Source organism: Gopherus evgoodei, chromosome 10 (genome assembly GCF_007399415.2).
Source record: "Gopherus evgoodei ecotype Sinaloan lineage chromosome 10, rGopEvg1_v1.p, whole genome shotgun sequence".
Lineage (NCBI taxonomy): Eukaryota > Metazoa > Chordata > Testudines > Testudinidae > Gopherus > Gopherus evgoodei.
The window spans coordinates 79896296-79917976 of NC_044331.1; the positions used below are offsets into that span (position 1 = coordinate 79896296).

Consider the following 21681-nt stretch of genomic DNA (forward strand, 5'->3'; position numbering starts at 1 on the left):
CAGGGATTTTAATGTGTCTGAGGCAAAAGCATTACATGTAAACAGAGCTGATTTACTACAAATTCAGTGAGGAAAGAAAGCCACCCTGAGCTCACTCCTTGCATATTAACATCAGTTAATGGAATATTCTAAAACACTGGCATGTTTTACTCCACCTGGTAATGAAAAACTACATGACAAATGTCAACAGGACACTGCTAAAATCAGGAGACCAATTTGGGCAATTTTTCTTTCATCGCTCTTGAGGAAAAAGTCCATTTAATCCTCTGTGGGCCTGATTCTGATCTCACCCCTACGCAAGTGTAACTCCACTGACTTCAAAGGCATTACTCCTGATTTACACCCATTTACACAAGAGGAGAATCAAGCCCTTTGCTTCAAGAGGTGACCCTTTTCTGGCAGTACGGTACAGCTGGCTCTAATCAAAGCTGGAAATGGGGCTACAGCTGATAAATTAATTGTACCAAATACCTGATGTCCTCAGAAGCATCTCAAAGAACAGGGAACGCTCTCGTGTCCGTTTTCACTTAGGGCCATAGTCAGATACCATTGACATCAATGGTCATACTCCCATGATGTTCAGGGAACAGGATATGGTCCTTAATTGCTCTGACACACTGTGATTGCTCTCCAAGGAGGGCACGAGGCTCTTACCTTGGGCTGGTTATAGTGCTCCATTGACATGGTGATGACATTGACCCCAATGATAAAAGTAATGAACAGGTCCAAATAGTGGCTGGTACAGAGGGTGTGGATATACCTCCGCGTTGGGGAATAGTCAGCATAGTAGGGTCTGCGCTGGGCTTCTGCAGAAAGAGACAAGCAAACGCAAGGGAATGACCATGTTTCCCTCCTACCAGGGTGAGGCACGTTGGCAGGTATCACGCAACATCCTTTCCTGACTGTTGTCTCTTACACACAATTGGGCGCCGGGTGGGCTCCTCCTACGAACTGACCAGGATCAGAGGCTTCCAAAGAGTTTTGAGCAGACGCAACGCACCAAGCTTCACACGGAATGAACAAAGGCCTCCCAACTAGCGACAACGGCCCTTCGGAGACTCAGTTCAGCTAAGCACCCAAAAGGATCAGATACCTTATCAGAACAATCCAGGCTTCTTGGGCCGACAGAACTGTCTTGGATAACTTGGAAGGCCAGGTTCTCTCTTGCAAGATTTCATTGTACTTACCACTTCTAGTCAGATCAGAGACCAGCCTCCTCACTCATATTATCTCAGGCACTTCCCCCTCTGGTTGGAAGCAAGGAGTGCAAGAGCCAGGGTTGGAAACAGAAATTAAGGAAGGAAAAGTCTTCACACCCACAACAGGTTCAATTCCAGTTTGGGGCAAAGAGCCAGGGCAGTTCTTGTTTTATCTGGACCAGGCTCAGCATCTCTACTTCTCACTCAACTAGAGTCAAACAACTTGCAGGTTGATGGGAATGAGAATGGGAGCCTGGACTCATCTTCTACGAGAAAGGGGATTTACCAGCTAGGCATGATCTATGAGGGAATGCGAGGATGGATGAGGCAGCTGAGGAACACATGTTGGTGGATGGTTATTAGCATAGGGGACCAGGTTAAGGGTAGCGGACCCCAGGAGGTAGGGTGGAATGTTCTGTACCTATTGTCCCTACAATGACTGTTGTAAGTAACTCAGATTTGCAAACGGAAAGCGGCCATGATTCAAAGACAGAGGCTTAGCACATCAAATAGTGCAGACTGTAATAGTGTTAGTTCCTTCTCTCTTTTGTATCTAGACAGGTGCTTGGAGGTGTGACATTTTCTGCTGTATGCCTCCAGTGGGGTTATATTCACCCTGTGCAGGACAACACTCAAGTCCCACTGCCCAGAAGTGAAGGTCACCCAAAGGAAACATGTTAAAAGTGAAATATATTAAAACATTAATTCTAACGTTATGCAGAGCAAGGTTCTTTTGAAATTTAAGAACCAGGGCAGGGGAGTAACCAGGAAAATAGCTGGACTGTGGCCATGTGAACTAAATATCTGTGCCTTTGGTCAAGAACTTTTTTAACTGAGAAATTTATTGCGCATGACGAGCCTGAGCACAGCCACTGTAACTAGTTTCTGGATACAACCCCATGATCGTGTAGTAATCTTACTGTGTGTGTAGTAATAGATTTTGACTGTGGTCTTTCCGATTGATTCTGTTTCAAATTTAATAAGCATAAAATACAAATAACTAAATCAGGGCCAAATCTAGAGACCTATTAGGCCATATATCCAAGCCAGAGCAGGATTGTTTCTGATAGTGATTTTGTTAGTGCTTTGCCCAATCTAGTTTTAAATGTCTCAAGAGTTGAAAGCAGGAGAGAGTTTATTTTAAAAGAAGGGAAATATGAAACAACTACACTCAGAAGGCTCCAGGAGCTCATCTTCCCATCCTTGCTAATATCTTCCAGCTGGAGTGGCACTTGTAATATTTTTTGGTAATATGGATGATGCCAGAATCAGAACACAAAAACTGAAATAATTTGGTTAGAAGGAACTGGATCCACCCATATCCTTTAGCTACTATTTTTTCTTGGTGGTTAAATGTGGAATGGGGACATATTGAACACTTTTTTAATCAAGGTCACCTAGACTTAATTTTATGCCCGTGGAGGTACAAAAACAACACAAAAGCAAACACAATTATTTTTCTGTGTGTTTTGTTTTTGATTACTGGTATAAATCCCATACATTTTGTTGAACTGGAGTGATGGTCTTTGCTGTGAATAGCTGAGTTTGGCTAATCCTATGGTATATCTATAAAAAGCATTATTTGAAATTGAAAAATATTTATTTAAGTTTGTGCATGGAAGTACATTGTGCGTTCAGGCTTATCATATGTGGAAATATGGAACTGGCTTCTTGGGGAATGTGCAAAATCAGCATGCAGGAAGGGCTAAGGTTTACCCAAATTGGTCAAACTTTATATTAAAGGTACATTTATTGTTAAGAAATGATTAATAGCTCTTACAAGCATGTGACAGACATGAATAATATGTGCTATAGCTGGTTATAAGTACATCAGTAAAAGGTACTACAGATGATCATCTATTGACCTTTTGGACTATAACAATCTATAACAATTGATTAGCAATTTATTAAAAGAACCGATTATCATTTATTAATTCTTTATTAACTATTTATATAATGCACCTTAATATAAAGTGTGAGTCCAGAGTTAAATACTCTACCTGGAAATTGCTATAGCACAGGAGTGCTTCTTGTCCCACTACTGAAAAAGACCTTGCCCTATACACATGATGAGCTATAGGTATAGTATATGGGATCCTTTCTACGATGTACAGTAGGTGTATAAATGTTGTACAGCATGAAGGTGCCATGTACAGTATGTACAATAGATCTGATATGCTCAGCAGATGTGTAGTGCTCTTCTGCATTGTGGGAAGATGACATGAAGGATTAGCTGGTTGCTTGGAAGCCTGGGAGATATTTAATATGAGGTGGGAAGAGAGACAGAAAAAGCTCTTGAAAACTCCTAATCTACTGGAGTTCCCTAACTTCTTTAAGCCAATTAATGGATGGAAAAGAACTTTAACTTTGAGACACATAGAAAGACAATCCAAGGGTAAAGTTTGATGACATTTGGAAACACATGCAGCCACATCATGCTGAGTGCAGTAACCCAAGCAATGGCCATTTGAGGAGATGCTACTCATGCACTGCTAAATGTGGCATGCAGGGGTGTGCAGAGGGGACAACAGGTCAGATTCTGCTCTCGGGTTTGCTGCTGTAAATCAGGAGTAACCTCACTGAAGCCGATGTGAAACCAACAAGAGAGAAAAATCAGTCCCATTTTTTGGTTGCATTTCTATTTCTTTTTGACCAATGACGAGGCTTGTATTTTGATGTAACGGTGCAGTAGGAACACACCAAGAGTTCCTGAAAAGTCACCAGTCACGTGGGCTCAAAGCTTTGCCGAATCACTGTCTATTCCAATTTCTTTTAGACTTTTTAAGTAATCTGCACAAAAAGTGACAGCTTGTCATTTGCATGCTTGGTTTCGGTCCAATGAAAGACATGCATTTGTGAGTATTACCAATATCCAAGGAGAATATACTGTCATAGTCTCCAGGTTACCGTGCATTTCATCTGAAGGTTCGCTGCACACACTTACTGTACAGGCTGTTAAAGTTTGGAGACAGAGGAATCTACAGAAGAGCCTTGATGAGGAGAACACTGCATTGCTGGGGTGGGAAAATGTCAAGCTCTTCATTAATTACACCATCGGGCAGAATGCAAGCCTCCCTTGGTTTTTCCATAGAAATGGTTTCTCTGATGATACTGCAGCCAGCTGACTGTGACCAAATGTCAAAAGCAGTCTTATTACCTCTATCAGTTATTGCTGAAGGTTTGACTTGGTGGAAACACGGAAGGGAAGAGAGAGACCATGAAAGGTATACAAGAGGTGAACCGTTCTCATTTCTCTCCCTCAGCTTCCTGGCATTGACTAATAATCGCATGAGTTAGAATCTCACCTTCCCTGGGGAATATTTAGACTGCTCTGCTTGAGATTTTGCTGACATGAGAATTAATGAAGCACCAGCTCCTATTTAAAAGGCATTCAGGTTGGCATTACAAGTGCTACCTAAAAAGCTGCTCCGTGAGTCTCCTCTGCAATGAAACCTTAGCAAGCCAAGAGGGTTTACGTGCATGCTTCCCATAGGCTGGTTTTATACCTGTATTAAGAAAGGTGCCTGGAAAAATAAGCAAAATGTTTTTAAGTTCCTAGGCAGATGTGAGACATACAGGTACATAATGCACAAGTTTCAGTTACAGCTCAAATAGGCTCTAGAATACAGAGCGCACACACCACATGGATTAGAAAGAATGGACATGATCCTGAATGCTGCTTAGCATCCCCAATGCCTCATCACCCTCACGAGAATTGTCTGTGATCAGCATATTGAAGAGCAGGTCTCATTAGGGAACAGCTTTGGCGTCTATTCAACAAACCAACCTCTTCCTTCTACATACCACAAACGTCTAGATGTTAATTTGTCCATCTAGGATCCCCAAGGGAATGGACATCAATTAAAGGTCAGCTGTGATCATGTACGCTATGGCACTGAGAACCAGGCTGTCCACAGCAATAGTTGATCTTTCCATGGTTCACTGAACTAGCCACCGTATTAAAAACTGAACTCCAACTTTTCTTCATTAGACCGAGGGCATCCCAGTGCTGTCACCCACTGGTTTGGTTTTCAGTCCAGCTTGCTCTCTTAAGTCTTAAGTACTTGTGTTTAGCCTTTGAAGGGGCATAGCACCACTCACTTTTAACCTGGCATCAGATTGTATTTGACGGACCAAATGTCCCCCAGCTTCAAGTGCACTGGCTTTTCAGCCATTACAACAGGGTTGAAATTGGCCCAGTGTTCTGAACACAGAAGAGATCAAACTGATCTGTTTGTTTTTAATCAAAGCTTTTAATCTGGGGAGGAGAGTTTCACTTTATGCCTTTGGAGAGCCTCATCAAAAGGCTAGGAGCCTCAGGATTATAAAATTACAGCACTTTTATTTATACAGTGGCTATATCTGATGGAGGCCGTGATCATGTCAGGAGGAATACATTAGCTTATCTTGAAGTTTTACCTTCACATTAACAATTACATTGTGGCACAACATAGTTCTGCTTTTCAAAAAAGCTACCAAATTTTATTTTTAAAGCCTATTTATTCAATCTCCCTCCCTCTTTTTCATTCCAGAGCAGTTAGCTGGCAAATATACAGCACGATTACATCTAACACTTAAGTAGTGCCTTTAGTCCACAGATCTCAAAGAATTTATAAAGGGTGGTATCTGTATCCCCACTGTCACAGGTGGAGAATCAGAGGCACGGAGAAGGAAGTGACTAGCCCAAGGTTATACAGCAACAGTGGCAGAAGTTAAGCTAGAATCCAGGTCTCCTGATGCCCAGTCCACCAGCGTCACCTGTATGCAAAGATACCTAAGAGCATATTCACACTCGGTATTAGTTACACGACAGTGATGCCAACAGCCCGAGTCAGGATCGGGGCCATGTTGTGTTAGGCGCTGCACAAATACACAGGAAGACACTAATGTGACACAAGATGTAAGAATGACACAGAAATAACGGGGCGGGGGGAGAGTGGACAAGGGCAACAATGTTTGTCAGGCCAGCTGTGTGCAGGACTTGCTGGCCCTGAATTCTAAACCTCTTTCTCTCCTGCTTACAATAAACTCATTAAATATCAGTCACTACCTGTCTGGCCCTCTCCCGGTCAATATCAGTCTCTCGCAGCTGAATATGCTGCATACAAATCATCACCGCCAATCCCTGCAGTTGCTACTTCACCTTGGTCAGGCCCAGCGCCCATTGATCTCATTGGAAATGTTGCCTCCATAAGACCCACTAGCGCACGCTTGGGGGAAATGTTACACTCCACATCTGTGCAGCGCCTGGGCCCTCAGTCCACAAATATCTCCTATGCTCTTTCCTTGCTGACCTTTCCAGGCTTCTATATGAATTAAGATGCCAAGTCATGAGGTGCTTCTCGAGTGACACTGGTCATAGGAGGAAGTTTTTTGTTAAGGTGCTGGGGCAAGTGGGAGGAACGGCGCTCCCCTCCTGCTAGCCACCAACTCCTCCCCCCCGCTGGCATGGGGGGCTGGGTAGGGAGCAGTGAAAGTGGAGGAGAGGGACAATCCGGCTGTCTATCTCCCCCACAATCCCTGCAAGCAGCCAGCTGCCCCAGCATCTACTGCAGGCACCCCAGCATCCTCCCATTCCCCCAGTTACTCTAACTCTCGGAAGGGTGGGGGAGGCTGCTGGAGAGGGGTAGGGTGCCACACTAGCTGAAGGTGAGTAGTAGCAAGGGGGAGTGTGGTGCTTAGGGCCCTGGCTCAGCTGGCTGGAGGGACAATACCATGACCCGTGTCCGCCCATCCCTGGCTGGGATCCTGCTGTGGGATTAGTGAGGGAGGAGGCAGAAAGACTATCTGCTGAATTTCTGCAGCCTAGCCCAGCTGAGGGAGATCCCAGCCGGGCTGCATGCAACGGGACAGCCAGGTGAGGAAGCGAGGCAGGCAGCAGGCCGCCATTGCCAATGTTCAACAGGAATCAGGGAAGTGCTTAGTGCTGGGATTTCACAGGCAGCAGGGGAGGAGTGCTGGGGATTAGATAGCTAAAGCAGCAAGAGATTGATGAGGGGCCTCATCACGAGGGGGAAAGGAAAGGGGTCTGGGGAGAAAAGAGACCATCTTGCATCCAAATCCCCACTGGCTCAGGGAAGGGGGTCAGCGCAGGAACAAAGCACTGGGCCTTGGGTTCATGTAACCCCTTCTAGGGTGTGGCAGTGTATGGGCAGGGTCTGTGGCAACGGCGCACAGTCTCCAAACTATTGTAACCCTTGGCAGATGTGCCCTCGGAGCTAGTCAATAATTATCTAACATTCATCGCAGAGCCAGCGCTGTCTGTACCACAGGCAGGTTGTGAGCAAGTTGCCCCTCCCAGACTGCTAATCATTTCCCAGACGTAGGCCAAAGCCCGATGTGCTTCTACTTTACACTTGTGTACATACACATCCCTATGTACATAGACACAGGCACTTAAGGACACATAACATATGGCTTGATTTACATACACAGACAGAGAACTAGACAGACACAAGTCGGAAGCTAGTCCCAGACAGACAGGTGGCCAGACTGTGTATTTGCCAGTGACAGCCTCCTTTTGCTGCCCAGAGTATGTTACGTGTGTCACCCCTTGGCCTCCTGGGAAGAGGATACATCTCAGTGTTTCTCACATTCTTCCTGTTTTTGTGGCCCCTGCAGCCCAGCTGAGCCCCAGGAGAAGCTGTGGCTGGCTGCTGAACCGCCCTGACTCAGTCCTGCGCTCCCTCGCCCTCATGGCTGGTTTTGCTGTACACCTTCCTTCCAATGCCAAACCACCCATTTTCTCCTCATCCCCCACCTCCTGGTACAAAACAGCAACAGCACACAGCACTGTGCAGGCCAAGATGGCCACTGCGTCACCTCACAGGCACGGTACGTCACGTACACACACAGAAAGTCCACACGGCACCAGCCACACTTCATATCTTTCTGAGTCTGCAAACATTTTGAGCCAAACCCATAGTCTTCTAAATTAACCGACATAACATGGGTGGGATTTTGGCTGTTTAAATCAGAGTTTAAATTTAAATGATAATTTAAAGAGTGACCATTGTTTGATTTCACTTGGTTAAAAAACATTTCCCGATCCAAAGCTCGCCATTCCGAACACGGTCAGAAAGGGATCCTCCAAGCACGCGCGCGAGAATGAGCTGATCTGAGGTAACCTCTTGTAGGCCCTGCATGTGACGAAACACTTAGGCTCAACTTGCCTGCTACGTCTGCCTTGATTCCCTTCCAGAGAGCTGTCTTCCTCACTGCGCACGCTTGGGGGAAATGTTACACTACATCTGTGCAGTGCCTGGGCCCTTGGTCTACAAATATCTCCTACGCTCTTTCCTTGCTGACCTTTCCAGGCTTCTATATGACTTAAGATGGGTTGTGGAGTTCTCTGGGAAAGCAACTCAACAGCGTCCTTCACGTGGACAGGGACTGGCTCTGCTTGGCCTCAGAGCAGTGAGCCAGGGACAACCTGTTATCAACCTAACCCACCACCAGACACAGCAACCATCTATGATTAGGATAGTTCTCATTTGCCTGTGCTATAGCCCATTTTCTCTACAGACTACTGCTGAGTTCTGCTCTTTGCTTACAAGTGCCACTTGTTATGGTTCGGAGGCTTCTTCAGGATCAACTGTGTGAGCTGCCAAGGGCCCCCCAGGAAGTGTTGAGCAACCCAAACTCCCACTGGGAGTTGAGGGGGCTTCAGGACCTTGCAGGATCTCTGTTCCAAGGGTAGGAATAAAGGAATTGATGTTTTGAAGCAGGAGATGTGGAGAAAGAGAATAGAGAAGTGTTATTTACCCCTTCACATAACATAAGGATCAGGGGTCACCCAATGAAATTAATAGGCAGCAGCTTTACAACAAACAAGGGGAAATACTTCTTTACATAACACACAGTCAATCTGTGGAATTCATTGCCAGGAGATGTTGTGAAGGCCAAAAGTATAACCGGGTACAAAGGAAAATCAGATAAGTTCACGGAGGTTAGATGCTTCAATGGCTATTAGCCAAGATGGTTAAGCTTCTGACTTCCAGAAGCTGGGAATGGACGACAGAGGGTGGATCACTTGATAATTGCTCTGTTCTGTTCATTCCTCATGAAGCATCTGGCATTGGCCTCTATCAGAAGACAGGACACTGGGCGAGATGGACCATTGGTCTGACCCAGGATGGCTGTTCTTATGTTCTAACGAGTATCAATTGAGGGAGCCTCCAGTGAACTTTGGTGAATAATGGGCACGGCCTGGTTCAGGTGATTTGGCTTTGACTTCTAGGGGTCATATCGAAATCCAGCCTGAGCAAGTTGCTGAGATCAGATGATTGTGTAGTGGGCCCTGTGAAATGAGTTTGGTGGGTCTCAGGCCAGTTCCTAATGGAGAAGTGTGCACCTCACAAAAAAAAACCAACCCAACCCCATCCTGGCATCTCAGCAGAGAGCTGCATGATCGGAATGGGCCATGGAGGCTAAGCTTCCCTCTTACTCCCAAATCTGCTGTATCTATGTCAGGATCAATGCATGCTGGTGGGAATATGTAGGTGAAACTTATTTTGTTCTGTAGTCCTGCGGCGAGGCTTGGTCTGGCCATAAGTCCCCAGGGATTTCAGTCCAATACTTTTCACCATGCAGTGCAGTGTTGCAGATACATAAAAGGGAAACTCAAAGTCCTTAATAATCCTTCAGCTGCTGTTGGAAAAGGGCTGAGTCTTCTCTGCATCTTGAAAGAGAGAGAGGCATCCTGCTGCACAAATTTATCATGGATTCTTTGGTTTCCCAAACTGCCTCCCGTTCCACAGCCACATTTGTTTTCAAGTTCATGTCAGTTTGCATGACGGACAGCCCCGCAGGAGGTAAGCTATGTGTGAGAACAGCGACATTACCAGTGAGGAAAATACACTGTCAGCCTTCCAAAAAATAACTGCAAACATAAGTGAACTGTCCGTTGTCCTCTTGATTATGGGGCTAGCAGGAACTGAAGCTAAAACCCCCAAATCCAGAGGCCAGGTAAGGAAACTGTGGGATGATCATACCCCAAATTACTTTGCCAGTGCAATTAATGACTTAGCAGAACCAAACCCTCTGGAGCAGGGAGGTGATTCAACTTTCAGATTCATAGGGTCTAAGGCCAAAAGGGACCACTGCGAACACCTAGTCTGACCTCCTGTATAGCACAGGCCACAGAACTTCCCCAAAATAATTCCTAGAGCATAAGAAGCTCTCTGCTGTCCATTGCGCCATAGGAGTTTCATGACATGGATTCTTCTCCAATGGGAACAGAGCTGAGACCAAACTCATTACACATCAGATCTCAATCCCAGAGTTTAAAGGTAGGTGGCATTATCTCCAGAGCTTCTCAGCTTGCTAAAGATAATTATATAGTGTCTAGGAGGAGGAGTTTACAAAGGGAATATCTGCTTTTTCTTCACTTCCTTCCACTTTTTCCACATCTTCCTATAGCTGAAGTTTATCTTCCTGAACATCATACAGTGAGGTACATTTGATTATTTATGGATTTCTTTGGGAAACAGCTGGCTGTATTTGCACATGGACTGGCAATCCTACTTGGTGTGTTCTTGGACGCAAAGATTTCTTGCAGTAAATTGCAAAATATGGTGGGCTAAATCTGGAGCGGTGCTGATTTCTTTGGGTGGTGCAGGTGACTTCCTGGGAGAGGAGTTGCACTGCAGTTGACTTCAGTGGGAGTTGTACATGTTTATTAGTTCTCAGGACCTGGCCTCATAGCATGAGGAGCAACCTCTAAAGCTTGGGAGTTTGGTGGCCTGATCCGAAAGCCCACTGAAGCTAGTGGAAAGTCTCCCAGTGACCTCAGTGAGCTTTGGATGCTTAGCTGAGTTCTCTGAGTCTCCTGGGCTGGAAGTCTCATGAAAGCTAGCTGTCTCCCAACACCTTTATCACCTGCGGCTCCTGTTGTGCTACAAATCCTGCAAGAACAGCGTTCTGGGATTCCCAGGTTTCTGCTTCTAACCTCAGCTTGAAACTGGAAGCTCAGACACTTGAACAAGAAAAGCTGGATTGCTTCTGAACTTTTTCAGATCTCAGAAGAGGTGCAGCTGGCATTTGAGGCTGGAAGGTTTGAGATGGGCTGGGTTTTATTTTAGCCATGCCACTTGACCCACGACCAGCTACAAATCCAAAGTATGCAGCCCTTGCTTTGGTTTCAGGTCAATCAGCCACTGATTAAGGCCCAGCACGAGTTCATTGAGTAGCTATTTCGCGCTGAAACCTCCTGTGACAAATTAATAGAGAGGCCAGGGGGAAAGTGGAAATTTTTGTCGGAGACGTAGGCAGACTGCCTTCTGGCTCAGGTGCAGATAAGATTCAGGGATGGAAGGAGGGAACTGGCTGGGGCTGAGGTTTCAGTGAGCACAGCCGCCTGCTTGCCATGTCATTACAGCTGAGACATAACTTTTTGATTTAACAGCAGCTCTCCCTGCTGAAAACAGATGCCTATTGCTCTATGTTTTAGGAGACTGCTGGCAGTTTGTCATTAAGGGGCACTCGGCCATTGCAAGTTATGTGAGGCAGAATAATGATAAGGGTACAATCCATGTGACGAAGTGCTAGAGATCCTGGTGGAGCTGAAAGCACCTTGCCTCTTAGATCCGTCTGTGCTCCACTAAGAAACTGCAGCTTGGGGCGTATCCCTCCACTCAGGTATGATAAATTTCAACCAGCTCAAAACTAGTCTCCTGGGTCTGCTAATGTGGCTGGGAATCATGTGTGACAGATTCTTGGGGAAGTTTCTATTGCTTCCTGCAGCTGGGCATGCTGGGAATACCCAAACAACTCCCTACTATTTCCTACCTGCACCTGGAACCTGGCAGGGACAGTGAAAGTGAAAAATTACGACAGGAAAAATGAGCTGAAACATTTGGGATCTTTCAAGAAGATTCAGTTCTAGAAATGGGAAAAGACTCAGGCAGGTTCTGATGTTTTCTGGTCTGGTTTGGCCATCCCTAAAAGAAATCCACAGTCAGAATTTATCAAAGCTATGTAGGTCCCTAATGACTCTCCACTGGCCACTGTTTCCATCCAATGCGTTTAGAAGGCCTGTCCAAGACCTAAATCATGGCTCTGTGCTAAAGGTCTCCTGCAATAGGTGGCTAGGCAAGCATCCTGTCTAATGGATTCCATTCACGAAGACTTGTCTTGACTTCTCCAAACTGAGGCTCCGTTCCTCTCCCCAAGCCTGTTTTGCTCATGCCCTCATGCAGTATGTGCGTGGCATGCGGGGCCATGCGCCGAGATCCTAAAAGCATCGCAACTATTTGATCTAAGGAAAAAAAAATTTAAACCACTACCATCGTAATTTAAAAATGCAGGCGACACTTTAAGCCCCAGGGCACTGGGATGCCTTTGTGAGTTGCCTTCGCACATGAGACAAACATTGCTCGCGTTTACTCAGTAAAGCCCTCACTCGCCCAACGGCCTTCTTCCCGCTTCCTGAAGATAATGCAAGAATCACATCTTGAGGGGCTCACTAGTAATTCAAATAGGACTCTGCTTTCCAGGCTTGCTGGCCTTTACTCTGCCTACCGTCTACACAAAGGGGCAACATTTATCAAGCTCATAGAGAACACTTCCAGGGAATGTGTAGCCCTGAGACTTAAGGCGTCGCCAAAGGAGTAAATAAACAAAGCGGCCTTTTTAGTCCTATGTCAACCAAACCAAAGGAAAACAAAAGTCTTGCTTTGGAAGCAGGCAGAGCTCAGAAAGATTTTGGTTTGTAATGCAGTCTACCGACCAGACACGTATAGCTCCTTACTCCTGCGCTTTTTCTCCAGGCGCCTCAGCCGCTTTTCCTCCCTCCGACGGGCCTCTTCTGCCTCCTGGTGCTGCCGACACTTGTGGAAATTCTCTACCACCACCCCCACGAACATGTTGAGCACGAAAAAGCTCACAATGAGCAGGAAGGAGATGAAGTAGAGAAGCATCCATGGGTTGTGGTTCTGGACGGGCTGAGAGATGGGAGGCAGGAGAGGGCAAGAGAGAAGAGGAGAAAAGTGTGTGTCATTGTAAAACAGACATATTAAGTCTCCAGCAGCAGTGGGAAGTCAGTGGTGGATTCCCATGGGTAGGAGAATAGGGCTTGGAGAACCCATGGGCTGTTTCTCAGCAAGTTTTCCTTTCACTCATTTTCTCCCCTGCTGAAATTTTACCTTCTTTTGTGAAAACCATAATTTGGCTAGAAAAAAAAATCCCTTGCAAGATCACAATTTTTGGAATGGAAATAGTTTTAATTGAAGAGAGGCCCATTGTTCTGAGATCCTTGGACACTGCAGATGCTAAGCACAAAGAGCTATCACTGTTATGACATGGTACCATTCACTTAAGGATCTCGAGACAATTTTTCTAATGCTTTAAGCCTCCTAACACCCAAATTCGGTAGCACCTCTATTTAACATCCCCAATTATTTTCTATTTCATGTAAATACATTCATGTTCACCATGCATTCCTTAAAGCAACAGTGGAATGGTACATGTTTTCAGTGCCCCTAGGAGCTCGTGTTCTGGTCCCAAGGTATCAGTCCTTAGGACATGATTTGTAGCTTTCACTGCATAGTGTTTCACTTCAGCAGTTCAGCGATGCCGAGGGAGGAAGAGGGCTGACTCAGAGCTGCCTGTGGGCAGCGGGTTCTATTTTCTGCATATTCGTGTGTCAAAAACATGCCCATTTTGACCGGCTCCATGTCACTTGTGAAAGTTGCACTAGATGGGCCATTGCAACCATTTCTGAGTAGAAGCAAGATTCTGATCAGCCCCTGCGTAGGTATACAAAGAGCATCCTTCCCCACCTTGCTGCATAGGGGCTGCCCAGAGTCCCATTGGAGGACGTAGCCCCTGCTCCCTCTTAGTGGCTCCATAGATACTCAGGGCCTGAAAGAGGGTAGGGAAGGTTGTGGTGATGCTGGGGCCAGGGCTGTACTCCAGGCACCCAAGCTGTCCAGGCATAGACTGAGGAATTTGCTGTAGCTTTTTAAAGGGATCGGTAGTTGCCATGTTGGGGAGGTTGGGACCTCTAGGAAGAATTCCAGATGAGATTCCCAGAATTCCTTCTGGAGACATCTGCTGAACGGGGCCCCATCATACCCAGATGGCATCCAGGGGACAACTGAGCCCTGATTGAAGTGCCCGTCAGTGCTCAGCTGTGGTTCTAAGGTTGTTCAGATCCATGCTGCTACTTTTGAGGCCCCTACTGGAATTGGCGCCATCGCAGAGCGCCTGGGAGGGTTACTCAGTTACATTGACAGCTGTGACCTGTGCATAGTGAGCCAGACCATGAACATTAAACTTGTAAAACTTTTTGAGGTCTTTTGTTTCTACCTGCTGGTCAATGCCTACAGCATCCAGGCCATCATACATGATGTTCACCCAGCCGTCTTTGGATGAGAGGACAAACAAGGACATCAGAGCCTGCGAGGAAAAGAAATAATATAAAGATCAGCTCTGTTGCTATTCATCTCCTCTTGGTCTTTTTAAGGGAGGAAGGGGTGGACTGATTTGCTCGTTGAGTTTCTCAGACTAGCAGTGGAAAGGTAGGGCCATAGGGACCAAAGAGAAATGGCAGAATTACTTAGTCACGTCAGTTTCCTCTGCCTTCAATACACAGGGGAGAAAAACAATCAAACTTTACATATGACGTTGATGGGGGAACACAATGAATTTCAAGCCTCAAAGAGGAAATGAAACCAAGAAGAGTCAAATGACCTGCTAAACCAATTCATAACACAATGGAGATCATCTTTTAAAATTGAATTTACTGTGATTTTAACCATTTAAGCTGTTGGTTTGTTTTTTGCATTTAACGAAGCTTGGACAATGAAAGCTGACTTGTTAGCATCATTTTTAGTTCCACTTAAGCCACGTCCAGACTAGGAATTAAAATCGATTTTAGATACGCAACTTCAGCTACGAGAATAACGTAGCTGAAGTCGAATTTCTAAAATCGAGGTACTCACCAGTCTGGACGGCGCCGCATCGATGTCCGCGGCTCTCCGTGTCGATTCCGGAACTCCGTTCGGATTGATGGAGTTCCGGAATCGATGTAAGCGCGCTCGGGGATCGATACACCGCGTCCAGACTAGACGCGATATATCGATCCCCGAGCAATCGATTTTAACACGCCGATGCCGCGGGTTAGTCTGGACGAGGGCTTAGAATCATTCATGCACTTATAAACAAAGGCCAGGTTCTGATCAGCTACACTGGCAGCATTGCCCATACCAAGTGTACAAAAATCTGGAGGGGGTAACTTTTTTCAAGCTTTTCTTTGCAAACACGAAGGTTAGAAACTAAATATTCTAAAAAAATGAAAGCTGAGATTCTCACACAATTAACTGACTCCAGGTGCTGGGGCTTTAAGGGAAAAAAATAGGAACATAGGATATAGGACATAAGACTGGAAGAGACCCCTGAATCACTGAGTACAGTCCTCTCCTATTACAGGCAAGCCTGTAATATAGTCCCATTCATAATTTTGCCAAGTGCCATCTTGAAGCAAGTGAGGTTGTTTGCCCCCACTGTTCCCACTGGAAGGCTGTTCCAGAAGATCATGATAAAAATAGTAAGAGTTGGCAATGCTGCATGAGTGAAAATGTGAGGTCATGCTATTGATTCTGCTCAGAGCATGTGACAGCCATCATTTGGCTCAACATGGTGGGGAGAGAACCAGAGACCCCCAGAGCTAAAGCATCAACTGCTAATGCTTGAGTTAAAGAGCCCAGGGGTGAAACATCCTCACATCCTTGGTGGATCCCACCGGGGGCTACATAACAGATTGATCTGTGGGTTAGGTGTAGTGTTGCTCAGCGCTGTTATTTATTTATACATGCCACTGAAATGCATAACATCTGATTCAATTATTTATTTATTTTTTAAAATCAAGGTATTATTTCACACTGGGGGCCAGATTGCAATCCCCTTATTCCTGCTGAACAGTACCTTATACCAGGAGTGGTGCCCTGAAGTAATGGCACTACTCAGGGTGAGTAATGGGACCAGACTCTCAGCTCCTGGGTTTTGTTAAACCTTTAAATAAATAAAATTAAGGGCAGGTCTTTACTACCCACCAGATCTGCGGGTAGTGACTGACCTATCGAGGATCGATTTATCGCGTCTAGTCTAGCTGGGGATAAATCAATCCCCGTCGACTCTGGAACTCCAGCTCACGAGATGTGGAAGCGGAGTCGACGTGGGAGCGGCAGCGGTTGACTCACCGCCCTCCTCAGGACCAAGTAAGTTGACCTAAGATATGCCGACTTCAGCTATGCTATTTGCATAGCTGAAGTTGCATATCTTAGGTCGACCTCTCCCCGCCCCCACCAGTGTAGACCAGGGCCTAAATGGGGGACCTGCCAATGAGATGGCTGGAAGGATTATGCCAGACTGGGGAAGACGCTCAAAGAAATCGAGGCTCAGGTGATCTTCAGTGGGATTCTGCCGGTTCCTAGGGCAGGGCGACGAAGGAGTGACAAGATTATGGTGATCAACAGATGGCTTAGGCATTGGTATTACAAGGAGGGCTTTGGGATGTACGGTCATTGGGAAGCGTTTACGGACAGACAACTGTTCGCTCAGGATGGACTTCATCTAAGTAAGTAAGGAAATAGAATTCTAGGATGGAGGCTCGCCGACCTCATCAAGAGAGCTTTAAACTAGGAAGTTGGGGGAGATGGTTGGGAGATGTTCAGGAGATCTCCACGCCGGAATATAACCTGGAGAGGGAAGTAAACAACGTGAGAGGGGATACCCTTGCGGACCAAAGAATTGATCCAAGGAGGAATAGTGGAGTAGAAACCAGATTAACGGGTGATGCTGGTGGTAGAAGGTCTGTGCACGACGGGGGAAAGAATGTCATTGACGCTAAACGCCAAAAATTAAAATGTCTGTACACTAATGCGAGGAGCCTAGGTAACAAGATGGAGGAACTGGAGCTACTGGTGCAGGAAGTGAAACCGGATATTATAGGGATAACAGAAACCTGGTGGAATAGTACTCATGACTGGAGTACAGGTATTGAAGGCTATGTGCTGTTTAGAAAAGACAGGAAGAAAGGCAAAGGTGGTGGAATAGCCTTGTACATCAATGATGAGATTAACTGTAATGAAATAAGAAGCGATGGAATGGATAAGACAGAGTCTGTCTGGGCAAAAATCACACTGGGTAAAAAAGCAACTAGAGCTTCCCCTGAGATAGTGCTTGGGGTGTGCTATAGACCGCCCGGATCTGATTTGGATATGGATAGAGACCTCTTTAATGTCTTTAATGAAGTAAACACAAAGGGGAAATGTGTGATTATGGGAGACTTCAACTTCCCGAATACAGACTGGAGGACGAGTGCTTGCAAGGATAATAGGGGTCAGATTTTTCTGGATGTGATAGCGGATGGATTTCTTCATCAAGTAGTTGAAGTACCTATGAGAGGGGATGCCATTTTAGATTTGGTTTTCGTGAGCAGTGAGGACCTCGTAGAAGAAATGGTGGTAGGGGATAACCTTGGTTCGAGTGATCATGAGCTGATTCAGTTCAAACTAGATGGAAGGATAAACAAATGTAGATCTCGGATTAGGGTTTTCCATTTCTCGAGGGCTAATTTTAAAGAGTTAAGGAAATTAGTTATGGAAGTGGATTGGACGGAGGAACTTGTGGATTTAAATACGGAGGAGGCCTGGAATTACTTTAAGTCGCAGCTGCGGAAATTGTCGGAAGCCTGCATCCCAAGAAAGGGGAAAAAAACCATGGGCAGGAGTTGTAGGCCAAGCTGGATGAGCAAGCAACTCAGAGAGGGGATTAGGAGAAAGCAGAAAGCTTACAGGGAGTGGAAGAAAGGCGGGATTAGCAAGGGAAGCTACCTTGGTGAGGTCAGAACATGTAGGGATAAAGTGAGAAAGGCTAAAAGCCGCATTGAACTGGACCTTGCAAAGGGAATCAAAACCAATAGTAAAAGGTTCTACAGCCACATAAACAAGAAGAAAACAAAGAAAGAAGAAGTGGGGCCGCTATACACTGAGGATGGAATGGAGGTAAAGGACAACCTAGGCATGGCCCAATATCTAAATAAGTACTTTGCCTCAGTTTTTAATTAGACTAGTGAGGAGTTTAGCGATGGTGGAGGGATGATAAGTGGGAATGTGGATATGGAGGTGGATATTACCGCAACTGAGGTAGAGGCCAAACTTGAACAGCTTGATGGGACAAAATCGGAGGGCCCGGACAATCTCCATCCGAGGATATTAAAGGAACTGGCGTGTGAAATTGCGAACCCGTTAGCGATAATTTTTAAGCAGTCGATAAACTCGGGGGTTGTGCCGTACGACTGGAGGATTGCTAACGTAGTCCCTATTTTTAAGAAAGGGAATAAAAGTGATCTGGGTAATTATAGGCCTGTTAGCTTGACGTCTGTAGTATGTAAGGTCTTGGAAAAAATTTTAAGGGAGAAATTAGTCAAGGACATAGAGGTCAATGGTAATTGGGACGAATTGCAACATAGATTTACTAAAGGTAGATCGTGCCAAACCAATCTGATCTCCTTCTTTGAGAAGGTGACGGATTACTTAGATAAAGGAAATGCGGTAGATCTAATTTACCTCGATTTCAGTAAGGCGTTTGACACGGTTCCGCATGGGGAACTGTTAGTTAAATTGGAAAAGATGGGGATGAATGTGAAAGTTGTAAGGTGGATAAGAAACTGGTTAAAGGGGAGACTCCAGCGGGTCGTATTGAAGGGTGAACTGTCAGGCTGGAAGGAGGTTACTAGTGGAGTCCCTCAAGGATCGGTTTTGGGACCGATCTTATTTAATCTTTTTATTACTGACCTTGGCACAAAGAGCGGGAATGTGCTAATAAAGTTTGCGGATGACACAAAGTTGGGGGGTATTGCTAACACAGAGAAGGACAGGGATACTATTCAGGAAGATCTGGACCACCTTGTAAACTGGAGTAAGAGTAATAGGATGAAATACAATAGTGAAAAGTGCAAAGTCATGCACTTAGGGATTAATAATAAGAATTTTAGATATACGTTGGGGACGCATCAGTTGGAAGCGACGGAGGAGGAGAAGGACCTTGGGGTATTGGTCGATAGCAGGATGACTATGAGCCGCCAATGTGATACGGCTGTTAAAAAAGCAAATGCGATTTTAGGATGCATTAGGCGAGGTATTTCCAGCAGGGATAAGGAGGTGTTAGTACCGTTATATAAGGTGCTGGTGAGACCCCCTCTGGAATACTGTGTGCAGTTCTGGTGTCCCATGTTCAAGAAGGATGAATTCAAACTGGAACAGGTCCAGAGACGGGCTACTAGGATGATCCGAGAAATGGAAAACCTGCCTTATGAAAGGAGACTCAAAGAGCTTGGCTTGTTTAGCCTGGCCAAAAGAAGGCTGTGGGGGGATATGCTTGCTCTATATAAATATATCAGGGGCGTTAACGTTAGGGAGGGAGAGGAATTATTTAAGTTTAGTTCTAATGTAGGCACGAGGACGAATGGGTACAAACTGGATATTAGGATGTTTAGACTTGAAATTAGACGAAGGTTTCTAACCATTAGGGGAGTGAAGTTTTGGAATAGCCTTCCGAGGGAAGTAGTGGGGGCAGAAGACTTATCTGGCTTCAAGACTAAGCTTGATAAATATATGGAGGGGATGTTATGATAGGATAGTTTAATTTGGGCAACTGATCTTGGATTATCACCAGATAAGTCTGGTCAATTGTCTGCGGGGAGATGTTGGATGGGATGGGAACTGAGTTACTGCAGAGAATTCCTTCTTGGGTGCTGGCTGGTGAGTCTTGCCCACATGCTCAGGGTTTAGCTGATCGCCATATTTGGGGTCGGGAAGGAATTTTCCTCCAGGGCGGATTGGCTGGGGCCCTGGAGGTTTTTCGCCTTCCTCTGCAGCGTGGGGCATGGGTCGCTTGCTGGTGGATTCTCTGCAGCTTGAGGTCTTCAAACCAGTTTTGAGGATTTCAATAACTCAGTCCTGGATTAGGGGTTGTATAAAAGTGGATGGGTGGGGTTCTGTGGCCTGCCTTGTGCAGGAGGTCAGACTAGATGATCATATTGGTCCCTTCTGACCTATGAGTCTATGAGTCAATGCTGGAGAGGGACTCATTTGAAGAGCCCATCAGACAATGACACAGAAACCTCTTGGAACAAGAACTACTTTACCTGCCCTAAATTGTCAAAGTTGTATTTCCGCCGGACCCATCTGTAGTGCATGCTAGTGCAGTCAGTTTTAGTGGAGATGTTTTTGGTGTCAGGTCCTTCGCAGCAGTAGAACTTGCCCTTAAAAAGCTGAAATTGAAGAGAAGGGGGGAAAAATATCTCAGGAAGCCTGGCATGGGTGCTTGGTTCTGTTCCAATGACAGATCATTGTTTGCCTTGCTTGGAATTTGGGATTCCTTCCCTTGTCCCTGCAGCTGAGGTACCCCCTCTTCAGGCACAGAGCCTGAAGCCCCTCTGCTGGGTTAAGAGGATTTCAGGTCCCTGGAGGGATTGGAGTGGCTTGCCTCACACAGCAGGGGAAAGCCTATTCTGAATGGCCTCTCTGTCTTGTTGGCGGGCAAGGGATTATCTGAATGAGTGCTTGGTTACAGAGGGAGCGTCTTACCTGAACCCCTAAGATCCCGAAGATAATGAAGAAAGCACAGCAGATAAGCACAATATTTCCAATAGGCCTCAGGGATGATATCAAGGTCTCCACCACTAGTTTTAGACCTGGGGCTCTGCTGATGACTCTGGAGAAAAAGCAGCAGAACAAAGCTTGGCACTCATCCTAGACTCATACAACCATAGAATTAAAAGGGACCGCCAGGGCCATCTAGTCTAGCCTCCATTTATCCCACCTTTATTCTTCCTCCTCCTCCTCCTCCTTGTGGGCAGTCAGGCTGATACAACCCTTCTTTATACCCCATATGTATTGGTATGGTACCCTATCATACAGTATGTTACGCTATACTATTCTATAGCTCCTTTCATCAATTGATTTCAAAGCGCTGTACAGGTGTTAATTAATTAAGCCTCACCACATCCCTGTGAAAGAGATAAGTGTTCACGGACCTGCCCTTCTCTCAGGGCTAGTGTTTAAGGCTCTTTGTACACTCAGGCAGATGTCTGTGCATCGGCTGCATTTGGCTCACATTTTGAAAGTTCTCTTTGCATGCGTGAGAGCTGGAAACATCGGGCCTGGTGTTCATTTACACCAAGGCCATCTCCCACCATTCGGGTACCGTAAAGGGGCCTTAAAAAGAGTGCAAGTGTGCTTAAAGGGCCTTAGTATAGATGAGAATCAGGCCTCTGTTTTTAAATAACAACTTAGAATACAGTTGTGCAGCAATTAAAAAAAAATAATGAGGCTGCATAACAACATTATGCACGGTGCTCTGGGTATAGAGTCAGTTTCATGCTCCAATTTACCCTCTCATAACAGACAGAGGGAGTGAAGTTGAAATTGAAAACCAAAAAGGAAAGACTTTTAGTTTACATAATGCACAATTAAAC

The 21681-nt window shown here is 45.7% G+C and overlaps 1 protein-coding gene across 2 annotated transcripts in view; it reads right to left on the reverse strand.

The window, feature by feature from the left end:
• Positions 1-21681, reverse strand: part of CACNA1H (calcium voltage-gated channel subunit alpha1 H) — a 204395-nt gene that overhangs the window by 41069 nt on the left and 141645 nt on the right. The window contains exons 20-24 of one of the 2 annotated variants that reach the window (XM_030578503.1): positions 20792-20918; positions 20350-20475; positions 14508-14597; positions 12949-13141; positions 655-806 (exon numbers count right to left, since the gene is read on the reverse strand). In XM_030578503.1, coding sequence (XP_030434363.1) covers positions 655-806; positions 12949-13141; positions 14508-14597; positions 20350-20475; positions 20792-20918 — 688 coding nt within the window. Of the gene's footprint in view, positions 1-654; positions 807-12927; positions 13142-14507; positions 14598-20349; positions 20476-20791; positions 20919-21681 lie in introns of both variants that reach the window. The other variant, XM_030578502.1, reaches the window with a different exon arrangement.